The sequence below is a fragment of the Strix uralensis genome, chromosome 1 (genome assembly GCF_047716275.1).
Source record: "Strix uralensis isolate ZFMK-TIS-50842 chromosome 1, bStrUra1, whole genome shotgun sequence".
Taxonomy (NCBI): domain Eukaryota; kingdom Metazoa; phylum Chordata; class Aves; order Strigiformes; family Strigidae; genus Strix; species Strix uralensis.
The window spans coordinates 118338999-118359853 of NC_133972.1; the positions used below are offsets into that span (position 1 = coordinate 118338999).

Genomic DNA, 20855 nt, shown 5'->3' on the forward strand with positions numbered 1-20855 from the left:
GTGGCCTTTTTTTTTTTTTCCTAGTTCTTTACACTTTGACAACTATTGCAGGGGGAAAGGGTTTGCTTAATGATTGAAGAATTTTGCATTTTGAGATGGAATATACTACAGCACAGATGGACTTTGGCTCTGTAATTGAGGTTTTGCAAGATTCTCTTTCAAGCATCCCTATTGTGCTGGGGAACCTGTCACTCCAGCGTGAAATGGCATCTTTGCTGAAGTGGGTCTGAATATCCACCTCGGTCCAGATTTACAGGAAACTCTGAGCTCAGACTGCCCTTAATCTGCTGTCAGTCCATTGACTGCTTTCCTCTCATTTAAAATGACTGATACAGTATCTCCTTCTGTGTCTTCCAGGGGCAACTTGCTTAAATCACCTTTCCTCCAGTCTGCAGAACCTGAAGTGTGTGAAGCTTATTTTCCCGAGGAGGTAGAAATGGCTATGGCAGCTTATCTTTGATGTATTTTAGCAGAACATTTTCATTTATCAGCCAGGTGCCTGATACCCTGGCAGTTCAGCCTCAGGCAGGTGTGTCTTTTTTTTTTTCCCGTTTTCTTGGGAAAACAGATTGTTCTGCAGTTCCTTTTCTAGTAAACATGAAGTTGCTATTTATTCCCCAAAGTCCTGCTTTTTTTACTACTGGGCATGGCCATGGAGGTGGTTAAGATACAGAGTCATCTCTGTCTGCCTTGAAGCTTGGTGGGCTTGGGTTTTGGGTTTTTTTTAGGGTAGAGGTTTGTTGTTTTGGTTTGTTTTTTAAGATTTTTCCTTTGCTTGTCCCTTTTTCTTCTAAAAATCATCTTAAAATTTGAAAAGGCAACTCTATGTCAGAAATCCCTGTAGTACAGGTAATATTCTCATGAGGTTTTCTGTTCCTCTTTTTCTCCAACAATTGTTCAGAAATTACGTGCAAATCCGTAGAGGAGTAGGCAGTGTGACAGCACTGTGTCTGGGTGACAGCAGATGGTCAGAAAGCAGCGAGCTCTTCAGGCAGGAGGATTTCTGAGCTTTCTCTGCTGCCATATGGAGAGCAACTAAAAGTAACTAGTCCTCTCCCAGGCCAGGTGAGTCCCATTTTAGAAATATACATTGAAGTCCAGTCAATTCCTGCATTTTTTTGAGGGTACATGTATCCCTTCACTTGGTTTTTTTGCCTCAGTGTAATGACATTTGAGTTGTAGTTGGGTCATGTGTGTGACTTCTGAGGAGAATGGGATCAGCCCTTTGTTCAGACCAGAGCATGCTTCGGGTCATCTTCTAACTGTGAACAGAGTGCAGTATTCACTGGAGGAGTACTGGGATTTAAAAGAAATCCTAGTGTTCGGAGTCTAGAACGAACACAACCCAACATAATTCTGTTACTGTACTAATGCACTGTTCCACTAACTAGTCCAGTAAAATGGAGTGTTATATCTGATCCCTTTAGGTATTTTCTAGTTATTTAAGGGTAAGACACCTTTAAGTTGAAAAATGAGAAAGATCTTCCAGATGTTTTATTTCTCTGTTCTGTATTTCTTCAGTACTGGTGCAGGCCTGTGAATTTGAGGGAGAGTTTGTGGCTTTTCCGAAGGAAGACTGAGTGTTTTCAGTTGCAGAGTGCCTGGATTCCCCTGACGTGTAACAAATAAAGATCATCTTCAGGGAAGAGGAGAGATAGCTGTCTTCTCCTTTTTCCTTCACCCAACATGTCATGGAGCTGTCTGCCTCTTTTCCGCTTCATTTGGCGATTCCCAAGAAGTGAAAGGGAAGGAAAGACCTGCTTTATTCTCCACATTGCTAAAGAGTGTTTGATCTACAGCCTGAGGGATGTGGTCTCTGTTGCTTAACTCTGCTAGGGAATTTTCTCATGCTGGCAGTGTTAGCGATGTCAGTAGTTCAAGCTTCAACTTGTCCCTAAGGATATGAGGTTTGGGGAAATGTGCGTCTCAGTTTGGAGTGGTGAAAAAAGAAGCTGTTTTTTCTGTGGGGCAGTGTCTGGGAATGTTGCCAAAGATCCTTGTGAAGTCCCTTGTGCGGGTCTCCCCTGAAGAAGGATTGGAGCTTTGTGTCTCAATTCATTTCTTTTGGTCAGGATTTCTTGAGCAGAAAGTGAGGTGGCTCCCGAATCGTCCGTCATCTGTTGGTCCACGGTTTCCCAAAAGCCGTATCATGGCTCTACCCCTGCTTTCCTGGTAGAATACCAAATCAGTCGTTTACAAGCAATTTTCATTGTTTTCCATTTAATCTCTTGGCTCACTCATCTTGGAGCTTTTTTGTGGGAAATCCCTTTTTTCCCATGTCCTGGTTACAGCACTTGTCTGCCTTTCTCTCGCTTGCTGTTTTCACAGCAGGTTCTCTGTCTTCGGCTGTTTCTCCCCAGAGACCTGTCAGAATTTGGTAGGGCCGTTTCCTCATCCAACTTTCATGCAGATTTCATACCAATAAAACTGGCAAATGTCTGGAACCCTCTGGAGGGCGGTTTGTTTTTAGCCAAGACATCACACATCACTGATGCTTGGAAACCAGTTTTTGCTGTTTTGAATGTCCCAAATACCTGCTGCACAAATTCCTGGCCCTGTGGACAAGACCCTATGCCCATGAGGACTGTGGAACAGCAGGCTTGTTTCAGCCCAGCTGAAATAAATGTTTGCATGGGCTTGGCAACCCTCCTGTGCAGGTGTAGATCTAGCCATGATGGTTTTCATGTTCATGGATCATGCCCCCTCAGTTACTTGTTAGATACTTGTTAGTGCTTGTCCCCTTTTCTCTGCACTGTCAGGGGTGGCTGATTTGGATTGGTAGTGGATGGGCAGAGAGGGGAGAATGGCAAAGTCTGTCCTGTGGCTCAGGCATACCCTTAGGCTTTGATTACCCGGTTCCTACCTGTTGGCAAGTTCGTCTTGTGTTCCCTTGTCCTTTGGTGTGGAAACTCGTGTGCAGTGCTCATGTTTTCTGACCTGATTTCAGCCGGGGGACTCTCTGTCTTAGTAGGATGGGAAGAGGAGTCTGAGACAGGCGGGTGGACAGAAGCTGGTTCTCTATTCCACTTGTTCTCTCATGTCAGTTCTCCCCTCTCTGATACTGATGGGAAAGGCTCGTCTTCCTCTCTGTGCTGGCATTCAGACAACATGGAAAGTACATTTAAAGTGATTCATTTTTTCTTTATATGCAGAATTAGGACATACTGATAGACTGCCTTAAAATATAAGACTGTGACAAGAAAGCTTATTTAAAATGTGCATGATCTTCTCCTCCCACCCCCAAGTGCTTTCAGACTCTGCCTTTTAGTTTTAGTTAACTTTCAGTTTACTTTTTACTTATATCAGAAAAATACATAAAGAGCCTAAAGTAATGGGATTGGTTTAGGGTTCAATCGGTGTTAAGGTTGGACTACATGGAGCAAATTAAAATACACTGTGACTTGCAGAGACAAGTAAACAGATGTTTAAACATCTTGCAGCCCTCGATTGTGGTCTGCTTGAAATACCATGACCCATTTCTGCAGAGCTGTAGTAATGTTTATGTACGGGAAATGTTTTAAAAGGATTTACCTGCAGGTGGTTTTGAATCGTGACTGGAAAGTGAAGGTACTGAGCACACTTCTCAGCATGTTTTTTAACAAGGCTACTGAGAGGAGAGGTGGCACTGTTTGAACATCAAAAGAAATTTCAGTTGTGTTTTTTAGTTGATCCAGGTTTTCTGTGTAAGGAAGAACCCAGATAAACTTGGTTTGAGTGAGGTGATAACAGAGGCTCAAATGGGGGGCTGGGCCATTTCTCTTGTATTAGTCATTTATTTCACAGTTATTTCTTCTGGTCTCTTGACTGAGGGTTTTTTCTTTTCTTTTTCAGTCACCTTCTGCACTCTTGTGCCTGACAGGGTTGTTTCCTATAAGCAGTGCTGTCAGCAGAGGTGTCCTACCCCTGTCTATCTCAAGGCCCTGCACTGATAAAACAGTGGCTGACAGTACCAGGTGAGGGTGCAGTGGCAGGAGCTCATCGGGACTCCCAGGCACACCCCTCTGACTTCCCTAATCGTCTGCTGAGCTGTAGTTAAGCCAGGCTGAGCTGTAGCTAAGCCAGGCTGTGCTGCTGGCTCCCTGCCCCCTCCAAAGGGGCTTTAGGCTCTGGGTGAGGGGGGCAGCATTGCGGGTCCTCTTCTGGACCAGGGAGTCCAGCGGGGGATTTGGGAAGGGGAAGGCCCAGCTCGTAGTGGGTTGGTCTCTCTGCAGTGGCCTCGGGCTCTGGAGGAGGGAGCGGCCCTGACAGGGGAGGCTGTGGAGGAGCATCGAGGAGTATCTGGGGATGAGTCAGTGACAAGTCAAAACGACTTGAGGAACAGCATTAGAAGTTTTAGGATGCAGCGACCTTTAGTCTCGACCCTGATACCTGCCCTCTGTTCCCCACAGGCCCCGCTGTCGGATAGTTAGAAGACATTGTAGAAGGGCTCTCAGCTACTGTTATGGCTCTCGCATAGTCTGAGGTTTGGCCGGGGCAGGTCCGGGGTGTGCCAGCAGGCAGCAGGGGCTGCTCGCCCTGCCTCAAGCCGTAACTGCTGTATTGAGAACTCCTGTGTTTTGCAGTTCAGATGGGGAGCTCTTCCAGTGCGTGGGAGTGGGCTTGTCCGGTTAAAATCATATGCTTTGTAACACAATCCTTTGGCCGACCTTCCTGCTCCCGCTGTTAAGATACTTGTCAACAACACAGGAAACTCCAGATGAAACTTGGTACCAGTCCCTTGTGTCCAGGCGGGTCAGCAGTGGAAGTGCCAGCGCTGAGCCGGAGGCACAGATGCCACAGGGGTCTGTTCTGACCGGCGCCGCTCTGGGTATCCGCGGCTGCGGTGGGATGGAGGGGGATGGAGGGGCAGTGGGTGGCTGGGGCTGGTCTCCCTGGGACAGGAAGGACTGACAGCCGTTCTCTGGTGTGGAGCGTGGTGCCGCTGGCTTCTGCTGTTGGGAGTGTGTTTTAAAGAACACCGTAGAGAACTTGTGCTGTTGGGTATAAGCCACATTTGATCTGAATGAGGCATTTTTCCCTCTGCAGATGAAGCATTATGAGTCAGAGGTGCATGCTGAAAAATGAAAACCTGGACAGATTAAGCTTGGTTAAATCTCTTTTTGGCAGAGATAGAGGTTGATGCTTTTTATTTTTTTAATTAAAAGAGAATAGTCTTACATGGTCAGGTGTAAAATTCTTGGCTTCAGTACACAGACTTTAAAAATTAGACTTAAGTCTGACGGGACACCGAGGTGAAAACGAATCCCCCCAGTGTTAGTATTGGAATTAGTGAGTGGAGGTGGAAGCTCCCTGTACAGCTGTCCTTTATCTTCGTCCTAAAGGATGATGAATTTCTGGAACCCCTTACAGTTCCCTGTAGGACCCTGCTACACAACAGTGCTTTCAAAGTACCTCAGTACACCAGAGAGGAAGCCTTTCGGAATCGTACCACAACAGGCGGCCTCTGCTTCTGCGGGAATGGAGCTGAGCCAGCACTGGAAACCTGGTGTGGACAACGCAGAGCCCAGGAAACCTGGGGGGCCAGCTGGGATCCTGCGAGGTGCTAGATGCAAGCTGATGTTTTTAGACTTGTGGTAGGGACGTGATCCGAGAGGAGTACTGCTCAGTCTTTCAGATCTTTTTTTTAACAAAGTAAAAAACCCCACCCTGTTCAACTAACCCAGCAAGTAACAGCTCACTTGAGGCTGCTTGGTGTGCAGTGTCTGAAGTTGGCTCACTGGGCAGTTGCAGTATTTCAGTTCTGGGTGTAAGAGCTGTCACGTCTCCAATTAAGATGCGGGTAACCTGCTGCTGGCAAAACCCAGGCTTGTGTCCTGATTCAGGCTGGCGTTGTAGCCCCTGGGTCTTGTTTATACGGTGCTCCTTGCTCCCTTGGGCTTCTGACTGACTGATTTGACAGAACCTGCTCCAGACCTGTGTTGAAAAGGACTATAAAAACAGGTAAGGGCCGTAGCTGTCCCGTCCCATCATCCCCCACCTTCTCTGAAGCAGTGCTCTGTGGTGGAAACGCTTAGATTTTCAAGAGGAAATCACAGGAAGTGTTAAGTCCAGAACAGCAGATTTGATGTTGCAGGCCTGTTGTTTCTTCATCCCGGTAAAGGTGAGTCAGTTTGGTGAGTCTGACAGAGGTTCTGAGCTGTGTTGTTGGAAAAAGTCTTATTTTAAGTCACTTTAAATGAGACTTTGATAAATTGGTTGTTCAACATGTGTGTGCACACCACAAAGGCAGCCTGCTTATGGGAGGCAATCGCCTGAGCGCTGCAGCTCACAGATTTTGCTGTAAGGCACTGTCCATTGGTAAGGCAGCTTATAAAGTGATGTGAACAACATGCTTAGATTATGGTAATTACTTTCCACCTTGTTTGAAATTAGTTTTAGCTTTTTCAGTTAATTATTTGCAACTGCTGCAAGTGGTCTTCAAAACCACTGCTGCTCGTGTGGCTTTTTCATCAGAAGTGCTGCAGGTGCTGCCCTTGGTGGAGCTCTCCAGGGTGGGAGGAGCAGCTGCTGCCTCGGGGCGGGGCAGAGGCTGGGCCCCCCCCGGGGCTGTCGGCAGGGGTGGGGGGGTGGGGTTAGGGGGGTGTGTGTATGTATGAGAGAGAGAGACACAGAGGCCTGTGCTGTGTTTTGAAACTAAATTGCTGCTTACGGTTGCTACATTACTGCCAGAGCAGCAATTCCACCCCTATTGAAGACTCCAATGGTGACACACTTGCAGTGTAAGGTTACAGGAGAAAAAATGGTGTTCAGGTGTTGGAAGTAATGATGTGAATAAACGGTTTTTACCTTCACAGCTGAAATCTCTAGTAGTTGTAGAGAAACAAAGTCTTAAAATCTTCAATTTGTTCAAATTAAACTTGATCTTCTGCTGAGTTACAGAAGCTTTCTATGCACACAATGTTCTTTCAGAGGAGCTACTTAGAAGGCCTGAATTAATTTCTCTTATAAACTTCTCAACTGCAAGTAGCTACCCAAGAAGAATGGCTGTCACTTGCACTAGAAAAAGATATTACACATTATGAAGTAGATAAATTAGAAACTACTTTCAAATGGCTGTTGAATTTATTTGCTTGATAAATACAATCCTAACAAAATAAAAGTTAACCAATATTAAGAGATTTGTCTGAAGAACATTAGAAAAATCCATGACAATTCAATAGGAATTAGTGTGAATTAAACAGAAAGTTTAAATATTGCCAGCAAATACAAAATGTATGTAACGAAGGCAAGGGAGAATGCTTTAGTTTATATTTGTCATCTGACCACATTTTCTGTGTTTATAAACTTTTTTCCAAATTTTAAAAAAATACTATGCTGTTTTCTATAACATATCAAAGCATTATTTGTACAAAATCAAATCATGGCCAATGATTCACAACAGTGCAATAGATAAAGGATACAACCACATCCAACAGGTGCTGAAAATAAATATCCAGATTAAAAAATAAGATAGCCTATCTGCACTCTGTGGAGTTTGCTGTCTCTATAAGGAATTGATGGATGAGTCTCATGAGTGTATCATCTGAAACATTAAATGGCCCTTAAATGCCAGTGTGGCTGGAGGCTTGACAGGTAGGAGCAGTAAAACAGCCAAACCAAAAGCAAGTCCCAGGGGGTGGTGGTGGTTTTTTTTTAAACAACAACAAAAAAGAGGCTATTGCTGAACCCCCAGTGCCTCCTGTTGGCATTGTTCTTCAGGTTTATTTGGAAAGCACAAGTGCCTTGCATTTCTGCAGAGGGAAATGCTATATTGCTTGGTCAGGCAGATCTAGCTTAAGTGGCATAACCCATCCCCCTCACTGCCTAAAGCATCCGTCAGTGGCTTTCTCAGAGGGACTGACACATTCAAAATGGATGAAGAAAAAGCTCTTGGCTATATGGCAGCAGTGTGAACAGAGCCTGCCTTAAACAGGTATGATGAGGGCGGTTTGTAAATGAGTAAATGGGTTACCTACATCACTAAAAGACATAAACAGCTCTTGAACATTTCCATCATACAGGGACATAAATAACATCTCTCAAGTTTTTACATTTATTCAGTACATCTCAGAACAAAAATGAAGCTTAAGGGCATGTTAGGTAAACACGATACCCCGCAGTCTCCCAACTTTTCAGCCAACCCAGAATAAATTTAAAGCTCCCTTGTATAGAATCTGCATCAGAAAGGTATCAAAGGCACAAGCAAGAAGTGACTAGGTTAATAAGCAGAAATAATGGTGAATGAGGATGAATAGATTCACAAGGCAAATAATTAGTAACTGTGGGTGGGGTTTTGTTTATTTACTGAAAATGAGATCTTCCAATTCTGCTCCAGTGAATGTAAATAATGATTTTGGTTTAAAAGAAAACTGTTACTGGATTATTTTAAATCACCTGAAGGAAACCAGTCTTGAAATAATCTGATACTAACTGGAAAACTCTTCTGGCCTCTCCAAACTCACCTGAGTCTGATGAGTAGAAGCCACAAGTATTGGAGACAAAAGTCTCCAGGGCTTAAAGGAAAAGTTTCTTTACAGAATGTACACAGCCAGCAATAATTTGTGCAGTTTGACTCAAATTACAGTAATTTGCACAGTTCAGTTGATTTTATGCATATCCAAGGAGCCGGATCAAATTGGGGTTTCTTTCCTGTCTTTACTTGGCGATGGCTTGACTTGCTGCTCCTTGCTCGCTTTTGGCTGCTCTTTGGCTGCTTTTGTCTCCAGGACACTGTCTCTTTGCTGCTGAGAAACACCCCCGCGTTTTTCTGGCTCCTCTTCTTCCTGCACCTGCTGCTCCGATTTAGCTCGCTGCAGCAGGCGAAGCTGTACTCGCAGTTCTATGATGGCCTCTCGCTCCTCGTGAATCGCTTGGTTCAGGTGATTGTTCTTTATCTTTTAAATAAGGAAAACAAATGTGAGGGCTCCATCCGACAAAGAAGGGGAGTAGCTAGGGGGGCCATTTCGCATCGCACAATGAAGCTCTGCCGTTAGCCCAGACGTTAGTCCAGCAACCTGGACTTGCACACAATGGTGATTTAAAAACAGGGCATGTGGGTGTTATGCCTAGGCCAAACAGATGCGAAACTACCAGTCTGCACATGTGCAAACATCTCTGCACAGACTCAATCAAGTAACCACTGAGAAGAGGAGTGCTGTGTAATGCTAAGACTCAAATCTTACCTCCAGTTCTTCATTCTGTCTCTGCAGATCTTCAAGGATGACCTGCAGTTCCTCCTCATCTTCACTCTCGCTTTCACTCTCGGAAGAATATTCCTCGGTTTCGCTTCGGCCGTGCTGCTGGCGACTGAAAGACCAACGACAAACTCGGATTTAAACACTTCCGGAAGTCTGCCAGAACTGTAGCAGTGTAAAAGAGTTAACTTATATCCCCTGAATAATCTGCAACAGTTTTAAAAACAAAACCAGAATTTCCTTTCAAAGCTTAATTTAATAAACCAGTGATTTCCTAGAGGGATTTTTTTTTGTACATAGGGTCCAGTTTCATTTAGATCATAATTCCATTGTTACCCTAACAGAAAATATCCTGAAAGGTCCAAAGTTGCTGAGATTTCAATAAGAAGAGGTGGCTTTCAAATATGATGTTCATAGGGTGAGTTCTTAAGTGTAGTTTAGAGTATTGTTTCCAAAGAGCATATATGTACTTTTAACCAAAGAGTGCTCACTTGGTGAGGGCTCTGATGTAAGCAGTCTCCCTCTTACCTTTGTATTTCAGCTATTTCTGCTCGAAGGCGATCTATTTCTTCCTTCTCCGAGGCAATCTGTCTCCGCAGGAACTGCTCCATGGCCAGCAGTTCTTCTTGTTCTGTTAAAATCTCATTCTCCTGCAATGACCCATTAGTTCACTTAAAGCTCTGACTTTATGTTCTACAGGAACATACGGTAAGTATGACATGATGCTGTTCTCCGAAATACTTTCAATAGAAGTGGTGAGCATGCCTGCTTTGAACTCTGATTCATCAAGACCTCAAAGCAAATGTAAGTTCAAACCCAACGTCTGTTCTGAATCCTCAAGACGATCACTGTACTGAATAGTTGTGGAGATGACGCACCGAGTTCTGGCATGTTTGGCTGCCTATTTCCTTAAATCACAGGGGAAGGTTCTGGCTAACCAGTAAAATAGCTAGAAAAACTGAATTATAAAATACATCTTTGAAGATGAATATAAGGAGGAATGTACAGTGGAGAGAGAAGATCAAAGCTACCGAGGGAAGCAAAGGAAGGTGAAAACGAAACAGTTGCCTTATTTCCTTTGATCAGCAGGAAAGTAGTTAACGGTATTAAAACTGGTTAGATTTGGAAGTGCTTTCTAAGTACATTAACAACAAAGGCTACTTTTTTTTTTGTTGTTGTTGCTGCACAGTGTCTCCTTTCTGCTGTTAACAAGAGCTTACTCAGTTTTGGGTTCACTCCTGCAGTCAGCATTCCTTCCCTGCTTTATTTACCATTAAAACAAAGCCTTGTGTTTTACTGGACAGAGAGAGACCCCTTCGAGCCTTCAATTTCCCATTGCATTAGAAGGAACAGAAGAGTGTTTAACAATATGGAACAAGACAATACCAACAGATGAAGAGGTAAAAGTGCCTGCCAGCTACCTGTGCAAGAAGAATATTTATAACTTCCTCATTCTCATTCATTTCTTCTTTGGAGACATCCTCCTTTGAAAGGCTAGCAATTTCTTGTGCAATCTTTGTTTCACACTCCTGCCAGAGAAAGAGAACAACTTTTAAAAGGACAGCTTCCCCAGTCACTCTATTTACTGTAAAAAAGATTTTTTTTGAATGCATTATTTTCTGAATTTAGAATCACCATCTTGGTTATCTTGAAAGTTTTCAGCAAGGTCTGTTCCTTCTCTGGGACATATGACAGTTTAAAAAAAATGATTCTGAAGTTTGTTAATCTTGAGTCTTCCAGTAGTTCCTCGTGGTACTCCAGGACACATTGTTTTAAGCATATAATGAATACATGCTCTATTAAACACTAAGTTTTTAATTGCCTTTTTTTTTTTTTTTTTTTTGGTAAACAGCTGTGAAGGAGTGTGAAGATCTTGCTGTCCCTAGGGTCAGCCACCTAACCAGAAAATGCAATTGCTCGTCAGCCATGTAAAGTTAAGATGAAAAAATCTGCAGTAAAGATTGAAATGTGGTTTGATCTAACTGAGTACCTCTGCATTCTCACAAATTAAGGATCCATGATTTAGATGTTTGGTTAATAAATAGAAAAGTTACCCACCTGTCTCTTAGCTTCTCTTAGTTTCCTCTTAAGAGCTGTTAAAATTCTTTGCACCTCCCAGAGTCTCTCTTCTTTGGATAAGTCTTTTATCCCTGCCTGCAAGTCTCTGTGTAAACAGTTCAGTAGGAACTCCTAGAAATATTGCCAAAGAAATCAGTGTCTTTAATGTATCACAGCAGGGCAGACTGAAAAGAAAAATCTTTTTGGCTTCTTTTTGACTTGGAGTTCTGGTCTTCAAAGCTTGACATCAACCACCACCAAGTGTTTAACACACATTTAGCACATGCTCTAGAACTAGCTATAGAGCAATATTAAAGAAACCACACTCTAACACATTGTCCTAACTTTCCTCCCTTGATAAAAGTATTGAACTACATAGCAAAGCAATCCACAAAAAACACTGCTATAATCATCACAAGACCGTAACAACTTTTCACACATGAAATGGACAAGAATATCACCACTCTCTTTCCAGTGGTCTCCACTGACAGGACAACTGTGATAGAATTAGAGAGTATGTTACAAGCTTATGAACATTTACAGCTGAATGTATAAAAGCCAGGGCAAAGATAAACAGAAAAACACTGAAATAATTGCCAACCTGTCGCCTGATTTCTTCTTTGATGCTTTCTTGTGTTTCTGGAAGTGCTGGCATTGTTGCCATATTTGACCAGCGAAGAGGTTTTGTCACCTGCTTTAGGGTCACATTCCCAAAGAACTCTTGAACATGCGTAAAAAATACATACAGGACACGGTTGCTGATCTGCAAAGAAAGGACAGACAAAATATTGGTTAAGATGATTTATTCACATCATCTTTATCCGTGAATCATAGTATCTTTCTCTAGAAACAAAAACAGCCTTTAGTGTGCTCTTCTTTGAGTTGTAGTTGTGTTAGTTTGTTCTAAGAACTTAAAATCTGGATTAAAACCAATACTTTAAACAATCAAGTGCAGGCCTCAAGGAATCACTTCACTGTCTCTCTTACCTGTGTATCTATCCAAAGCATTTTCATGCTAAACTCAGAATTTTCACACGTCTTAACCTATCCCCATTATTTTCATCACTGATAGATACAGAAATGTATTAAATCTTTCTTTTTACTCATGTCAAGGGAGTTCATGACAGCAATGGAGAGAGGGAACACCAACCATACTGCAGTATGGATGGTTGCTGGCTACCTTCTCTCTCCTCCCTCAACCTCTAAGTATTTTCTACAACTTCTCTGTCAGATGATTTAATATAGTAGAAAAAGTAGTTTGAAAGGAGCTGCTACTGTCTTCCTTGTTTTAACATGAGGCAGAAGCAAGTATTTGTTTTGATACTCTACCTTCCTTTAAAATTCAAAAATTTATCCTGAAAGAAAGATTAGTCACTACCAGCATTTTAATTGTAAAAATCTACTTAACAAAAAACATGATTGGGCCTGCATTGTTTTACATTAATTGTTACTTCTTTTGTTAGCTACAAAGTGTCTGGCACAGCAAAATAGCCAAAAATAATACCCAGCCCTTTGCTACTGGGCCTCCACCTAGACTCTTAATTATAAAGCCAAGCTCTTCTAAAGTGTGGGTTTTCTTCTAGAAGACCCACACCCAATAATGACATGTTTTCATTATGCACAGGACTAATTCTGAGCTGTATTTAAATAAAATATTTCCAAGATGTTTATTAAGGAATTAATCAATCCAGAAACCACAAAATCTTACTGGAAAACTAAGTTGTTTTTCCCCAGCCACTTGACTGCAGACACCAAAGCCACTATACCAAAGTTGTTACTGCACCAGGAAGATCTATTTGCAGGACAAGGGTTCATTGGCTTGATATTAAAATGAAGCAACAATATAGTCTCCACTAAATTATCACTGAATCAAAAGCCCACAGAAATTGTGTATCTGCATGAATTCTTGGATGAATTCAACATTCAATTACTGCTGTTCACAACAGAATTAAAACCCTGACAGCAGTCTTTGTAATACTCTCATAACCACCCAAATATCAGACCTGTAGTATGCAAGCTCACATTCAGAAAGTCTTTGTTCCCCCTTTCCCAGCATTTTAGGTTTCCAAGAAATAAAGAGAAGTTGGAATTTAGCTTAACTGTATCAGATAACACCTGATTCCCACCTGCTAGAGAATTCCTACAAAGAAGTCTTTCTTGGGCTGAAGTTCTGCTCTAACCCTTGCTGTGTGGTGCACGTACCTGGACAGTAGGGCTGAGCACTATAGAAATATTCTGGATGTTCATTTTTGTTTCCAGTTCCTTTGCAATAACATGGTCCATATGCACAATCAGCCAAGAAATTAGGAGATGGTTACACTCTGGCAACTCTTTCAGCAACCTCTGGCACTCCTGAACTTTCTCAGCTTCTGTGCTCTTTCCACAAGCATCTTCAAAGCGGGGCATTAGCTCTTTGGTAAGCAAATTTTCAGGCAGTTCTCGTAGGTACTGCTTCAGCAAGCTGGCTACTGTATTGGGCTCATATTCTTCCAGGTTGGGAGATTCTTCTCGATCATAGGCTGCTTTTAGCTCATCAACTTTTGATTTTATTCCTTAAAATATTTAGATCAAGAATTAAGAGAAATCTTCAACTGTAAATATATAAGTTATATTAAAACATTTTTTTTTGACGCATTTATTTCACCTTCCTTACCATTTAAGGTCACTGAAGAATAGCTTTGAAACGTTATCCACGTGTAACAAAGTTAAAACGATGACTCAAAATTACTTGATCACTGCTTCTAAAAGCAGTGATTTACCACTACAAAGCAAACACACAGCAGAACCAAAGTTTTGAATCAGACCTGGCACCAGCATCCCCTTGCATCAAGGACCATAAAATAGGTGAGGAAGGGCAGGGGAACATGGGATCAACTGTGGATTTGCATTCAGTGTCTTTCATGCTGTTCCATTATACAGCCCTAAGCCAAGCAGCAAGTATGTTATCAACTCAAATATTGTGCAACAAGTTCTACCTGTAACAGCTTTCCTCTGTCAAAACAAAACCCACACTTTTTAGTTTCAGATTTCCTGCTGGCCCTCCTCAGCAGAGGAATCTCACACAGGACTCTTGATTTGAGGCACTCCATGAATAAAAGTGTGTTCACACAATTATTCAACCCAGCCAAGATTTTCTGTAAGGTGGTTTTGTAAGTCAGTGACATTACAATCTTCCCAAACTCAGGGAAATTTCATTCTTAAAGCTCAAACACACACTTGAGTTACACCGACTTAATGCACTGCCATGGCTTGGCTCATACACAATAAGCAAAACTGGGTGCACTCGGCCCATGAAAAATGTCAGGTAGAATATGCTCGGTTTCATGTCCAAGTTAGCCGTTCATCACAACGGCTGGTAGGTTGTTAAGCCACTGCAATTGTCTCTCTGAGCTCTCAATTTAAACCATCTTACACACACAAGAGGGTGCTATTGCACTGGAGAACACCTAGAAAGTACAAACATCAAAAAAGAGTTAGGGAAAAATTCCCACAACACACAGTGTCTTGCAAAAACACACAACCAGAATGTTCCAACAGGCAAGATGAAGAAACTGCTTAAGCTGCTGCGGTATTTATGCATGCCTACCAAACACCATGCAGATCGACAGCATGAAGACAGCTTAATGAAGCCTTTAAAATCGTTTGATTACAGCTTAATGACGCCTTTAAAATGGTTTGATTACTGTTTTACAGTGCTAGGCAACTTGTTTCAAATGCTTTTCCTCAAATTCCTTTTCTCACTTGTTCTTAGTCCCTTAAACATACCCACAGAAGTACTTACACAAGTTATACTGCAGATGCAGTTCACAAATAAAGGGACTGTTTTGTTTAACATGACTACAACTGATGTTTCATTTATGTAAGCTGGTGTTACACAATTACCATGGTTAATTAGCCTGCTGTTGCTAAGCTTAAACAGTGAAACTTGCATTTTCTGCTTTATTAGTGTATTTGCTCAAACAGAAGAAGCCTTTAAGAAAAAAAAAATAGAAGTAATTGGAAAAGCATTTAGTGGGACGCTTAAGTAACAAAATGGTTATATCTCATCTTTGCCTTTGCCATGACCTAGCATTGTATTTCTAATGCAGAAGTAAAAAAAATACAAGCTGGCCATACTAAAACATTTTATTCATCGTTACCATCCTATCACAAAAGGCCAAACCAAGTGTATTTTTACTGCTGTTAAGCAGTACCACCAGATTAGCCACTTTTCTGGTACTTCAGACCTACGGGTTTGCTTAACTTCAGCTACATGATTATCTTTTGGATAATTAAAATAAATGCAGCTATAAACAGAGTCTCTAGGTGTTGAAAATGGTAAAATAATAAGAAAATTACAAGTAAAGACCTTAGGAACCTGCATGTCAGTGTGCCCAAAGTACCTGAAACTCTGTAGATGCCTTCACATTTCATGCCATACTTCTCTACGTAATCTATACATTCACGGAAAACTGCTGGCAGGCGGATGCCATCATACATCATGGTCCTGTCTACTGCATCAGACAAAGGAATGCCAAACACGGGTCTGTGACTTGGAACATCCACTTGAGGTATCTCTGTCTCCTGAATTGGCTTTTTCTTTTTCTTCTTCTCTTTCCACTGTTTTACAACATCTGCTGCAGTTAAGTCTTTTGACTTCTTCTCTTTATGCTTGTCTTCCTTATGTTTGTCTTCCTTGTGTTTTTCATCTTTGGGTTTCTCTTTTATTTTAAAATCCTTTTCCTTTTTTTTGGAAAAGCTGGGTTTCTTGAAGACATGTATTCCCTTGGACCGCTTCAACTTTGAAGGACTTTCAGCTTCATCACCGGAACTGTCCTCTTGAAATGCAGCATAACCTTCCGCTATTAGACAAAGGAGGAGAAGGCAAGAGGACAGATGTAAGTCTGTTCAGTTTCTAGATACCATATTATAACAGGGAAAGAACAAGAAGGAATATGTAAGGAGAAGAGAGAAGCAGCAACATGAATTAAAAACTAGCACCTGCCTGGCTCTTCAGAAGGTTTTCTTTAGTTGTTACACATTTTAAGTGGACAAGGATTAAAACAAGGTTGCATAACCATAGCAAAGATAAGCCACACAGCTCCTGAATGATCTAAACAATTAATACTTTATATACTTACTCATAATGGCAATGTCCATCTTATGGGCTAGTTTCCCATCTAATAGTCAAGGAAATGCAAAATAAAAACAACTGTCTGGCAACTTCTCTATGTTCCTGTAATCAACGGTATAAGAGTTGCTGTTAAGGATCGTCTACTACATACACATAAGTCTAACAAACTTCTATTACGAACAAACCAAACTTCAGCCACTTAACCCCCCCAATCCCTTTCCAGAATATTATGAATTTTAAGATAAGTATGAAAATAAAGTTTCATCCTCTAATAAAATGCACCCCCCAAAAAAAAAGCCCAAGCACACTTACTTTTCCACTAGACGAATAAAACAATTCCACAATACCTGTCAGTGAAGGTGGATATTTGCCTTAAAAAGCATATGCGAGAGCTTCAAACAAGTCCCTGGGCCAAGTATGCTGCTCCAGCAGCAAAACACCAAGTGCTGTCTAGAAGATGCACCAGTGCTTTTATTAACTACGCCTCTGCAGCTAGCCCTGCCTATCCTTCAGGCAAGACCAAGGAAATCTTTAAAGGTGGATTACAAAAAAACCCACCACAACAAAAACAACCCACAACCAAACCCAACAACATACAAACCGACGCAACTTCCAAGTCAATTAATTGTTATTTTACATACGCAGTTGTGGAGGAAGAAAAGCAAGCCTGGAAACTGGTCAACAAAAACGACATTTTACATGTCATTTGCACCAGCCAGGTTCCCCAAGGCAGTGGGCAGCAAGCTCTTGCTTCAACGTGAAGCCCCCATTATACAGATCCTCTTCCACTACCTCCGGGCAGTACCTCTGCCCGATTGAGGAAGCACACTGACAGCCAGGTGCTCTTCCTGTGTGAATAGTTTTGGGTGGTAGAAAATTACTCCTTTAGATTATAAGAAAGCACACCATGGACGAGATTATAGGCTGCAATTTTTACAGGTGAAAGATCTTGTGCAAAAGAAACAGGGGACATTGTCTTTTATTCTCCCAATTCTAAACCATCTTCAACTGCAGAGTTTCTCAACATTATTTCAGCACGTCCAATGAGCTGTCTGTATTTTGAAGCCTCCTTGCCTGCTCTGTAGAAGGTAGCTTTTAATAGTCAAATAAATATAAGAAATGTATTAAAGCATGGAACTGCCATAAAATAATTACAATTGTTTGATGAGCTTGCCCTTCCCATCCTGGACTCTTCCCTTTCCCTAGGACTACCAAACATGCACTTTCACAGAAGACAAAGACTGTAGCACTGCTCCTGTCCAAGTGAATTTTAATATAAAAATGCAAACGTTAACTGGAAGACAACCAGCAACCAGGTCTCATCCTCGCAGTTTACTGGCTATACCATCATTCACTCTTTTTGTAAACTAAAACCAGAAATGCGTAAGGAAACCCACAGTGCATAAACTAAGGATTCAAATCTCACTCTGATACAGAGAGAACTGCTGATGCACCAGTGATGGGACAAAGGAGGAGCACACATCACCACGGTGTTTTGTGAGAGTGAGATGGGGCTGGCAGAGAGTTTCAAGACGAGGTTCACAGATGTAATTTCCAAGCAGAAAGCCAGATCTTCACCAGAGCCCACAGCAATCTGCCCTCGATCTTTCCTGCTGGGTAGCTGTAACAGCTCCCAGTCGGACAGCGCAGGGCTCTCACGCACACACGAGGAATAGCGTCAGGGCGTTCTCTGGGTTGGCACAGGGGACCCGAGCTTGGAGGCTGCCTTCACCAACAAACAGAGCACCTGCCTTACGTGTCTCAACACCCCACATTGCAACACAAATCTTGGTGCTCTTCTAGATCTGTGGTAATGTAACACCAGCAATAGCACATTACCGAAACTGGTATTTCTTGACTTCATGAGAAGACATGAAGGAGCAAGTTAAATACAAAACCAACCTATTTTAATTTGTCTCACTAACCTAAGACAACAAATTTTAGAAATATAGACTAATTAGAGATTCACAGAGAATCTCCTGCCCATCCCAAGCAGTGTTTTGTATGTCTTTCAGAATAACCCAATTTTCTTTACCATACTTCTGGTAAGAAAATTACTGTATTCCTTTCACCTGTGACACAATATATTGAAAAATAAACAACCTAAATTTGTACAGAAGAAAAATTATCAAAAGCACTTGACAAATCAGGTAATTTTAAATGTGGAAAGAAGTATTACCTACCGTTAGTAAACTGGTATTTCTGTTCCCTGTTTCCTCAAGACTTCTAGTACTAATAGTCTGCATTTTCCCAACACTCTAATGTATGGCAATGACATTTTCCTACACCTATAGTAGACCAGTACTAATTTAATAAATACTCCAATTCCACCAGCAAAATGACTGCACTGCCAGTTCCTTGCTCAGGCTTCGTTAGACCTTCCACAATGCCTTCACTGCAGTTATTTTAAATGTGATGTTGCAAATATAGTTCTTATCTTACTGAAAATTATGAAAATCCCCTTTAAAAAGTAAAAGAAAATAAAAAAACCAGTGTTACTTGAAAAGATCTAACTTACAGGCTTAAAAGCTTTGTCATGCAGTGAGGCCACTGTTTCTATCACTCTGCATACTTGGGAATACTTCTCATTTCCTGCACTCTCACAATGAAGCTATAAATTCATGCTATAACATTTATTGTTAACTGAAAGTACTGCATTATTGAGAACTGCAACTTACCAAGCCTACCTACCACAAGATACATTTTGTGCTTCCAATCTCTGATGAGTTTTTAAGTCATTTATACCTCTGTATCAGATTTTTGTTCCCTGGGGAAATTTGCATGCATCTGTGATTAGTTCACTGAAAGAAAACATGGATCACTAGAAGAATTAGTAGGTCAAATATGACTATACCAACTGATGTGCAATGAGTAGCATTAGTTATCTAATTTCAATTTGTCAGAAGATATGCCATCAACCTGTATACCATTTCTAAATAAAACGGTAAGACAGACATGGATGCATAATGAACTTGGGGTAGATGGCTTCTATCTCCTTTCCTCACTCACAAGACGTATTATTAGAAACTTCAAACTTACAGACACTACCAACACTTAACTATCCAACTTTCAGTTAGATCTGTTCGGTTTTTGGGTTGTTTTTTTCAACCCACTGATAGGAGCACAGCGTTCCCAAACAAATCCCACATTCAGATTACTGCGCAGACCTATGCAAGGAGAACAAATGAAGCTGAAATATGAAACTTGCCTTACTTTTTTGATTTAAAATAATTACTAGGACTGAAAGGCAAACTTTTAAACTGTTTGCAAATAGTACTTTGCTAAATAAATACATAGTAATTTGTCAGTAGAATAGGATGTAGCAACACCGAAAGATAAACCTTGATATGAAGAGCATCTAATGCATATCATGGGTAGAGAATTCCAGTAACTGCTTATTCTGTAGACCTGAAAACTACATTCAGAGCTTCTCCACACACCAGATCAGTAAAAATATTTTGTTTGCAATAGCAGCTACTTGGTTATTTTGTAGGAAGACAATGGCCTCCTTACAATTTCCAGTAACCTCCCCCTATAGACATGTAGAATCCATCTCCATTAGCACTCTGCACAGAAAGGAAGGATCTTATGCACAGAGACAACTCATCATGTCACTGCTCTACCTGGAACAGCTGGGAATACTACCAGAGCTTTTGCACGGTTGCCAAACATCCATATTGATGATACGTTCCTGAGCAGATATTATTTTGGATCCCTTAAGATGAGAGCACAGGCTGGTATCTTCCACTTGGTAGTACCTAGCAGAGAGCTGCAGGTTGCTAGAACTCCACACAAGGAAAGCAACTCAGGGGAAGAAGATAAAGGTTAACACCCATTTGGGGACCAAAGATTCTTCAGAGCAGGTCCCCAAGTTAATAGAAGGAATATTCTCGCCCTCATCTACATCCCAAAAGAATCTATGGGAACCATCCTCCCCACCCAACACATTAGGGATTCAATCTTCAAAAAAGATTTCCTGAAAAATTCAGAAGAGTTCATACCAATAATACTGCTGTCCTTTCACAAGATAGTTTAGTTCACAATTCAACCAATCCTCCATTTTCCCAAGAACTATATAAAGAAAATGAAAATTATTATAAACAAGAAATCCTAGCTACATATTGAACCCACTCTGTCCAATGATATCAATCTCAGAAGTAAACCAAATAAGCAGAGTAAGATTTACAATATAAAGACTCTCTATCTACAGAAATTCTAATGAGTAGAATAGCTTTTTCTTCATAAGTATTTCTTACAATCTTTTTCTTTTGCAAGGAACTGTGTATTTTATGAATTTATCAATACGTGATTACTGACAGGTGGTTAAGCAATAGTTTTTTAAAAAAATCAGTTACACTGTTCACCATCTCACATAAACCATTACGGCTTAAAAAAAAAATAATCTATTTTTGCTCTCCTGCTGCCACAGTACAAGTTCTTGAATGGACAAGGGAAGTTTTGAGTCAGAAAACAGATCTGAGTTAAAACTCTTCCAGTAAAAAGAAAATTCA

General features: G+C 41.3%; 1 protein-coding gene across 3 annotated transcripts in view; it reads right to left on the reverse strand.

Moving 5' to 3' along the window:
- Positions 1-7043: 7043 nt before the first annotated feature.
- The window catches only part of RALBP1 (ralA binding protein 1), a 35571-nt gene continuing 21759 nt past the window's right edge, over positions 7044-20855 (reverse strand). For 2 of the 3 annotated variants that reach the window (XM_074878314.1, XM_074878306.1), the window contains exons 3-10: positions 15614-16072; positions 13434-13783; positions 11833-11994; positions 11232-11363; positions 10595-10702; positions 9702-9823; positions 9162-9285; positions 7044-8873 (exon numbers count right to left, since the gene is read on the reverse strand). In XM_074878314.1, the coding sequence (XP_074734415.1) occupies positions 8610-8873; positions 9162-9285; positions 9702-9823; positions 10595-10702; positions 11232-11363; positions 11833-11994; positions 13434-13783; positions 15614-16072 (1721 nt within the window). In that variant the 3' untranslated portion in view covers positions 7044-8609. Of the gene's footprint in view, positions 8874-9161; positions 9286-9701; positions 9824-10594; positions 10703-11231; positions 11364-11832; positions 11995-13433; positions 13784-15613; positions 16073-16351; positions 16447-20855 lie in introns of all 3 variants that reach the window. The other variant, XM_074878319.1, reaches the window with a different exon arrangement.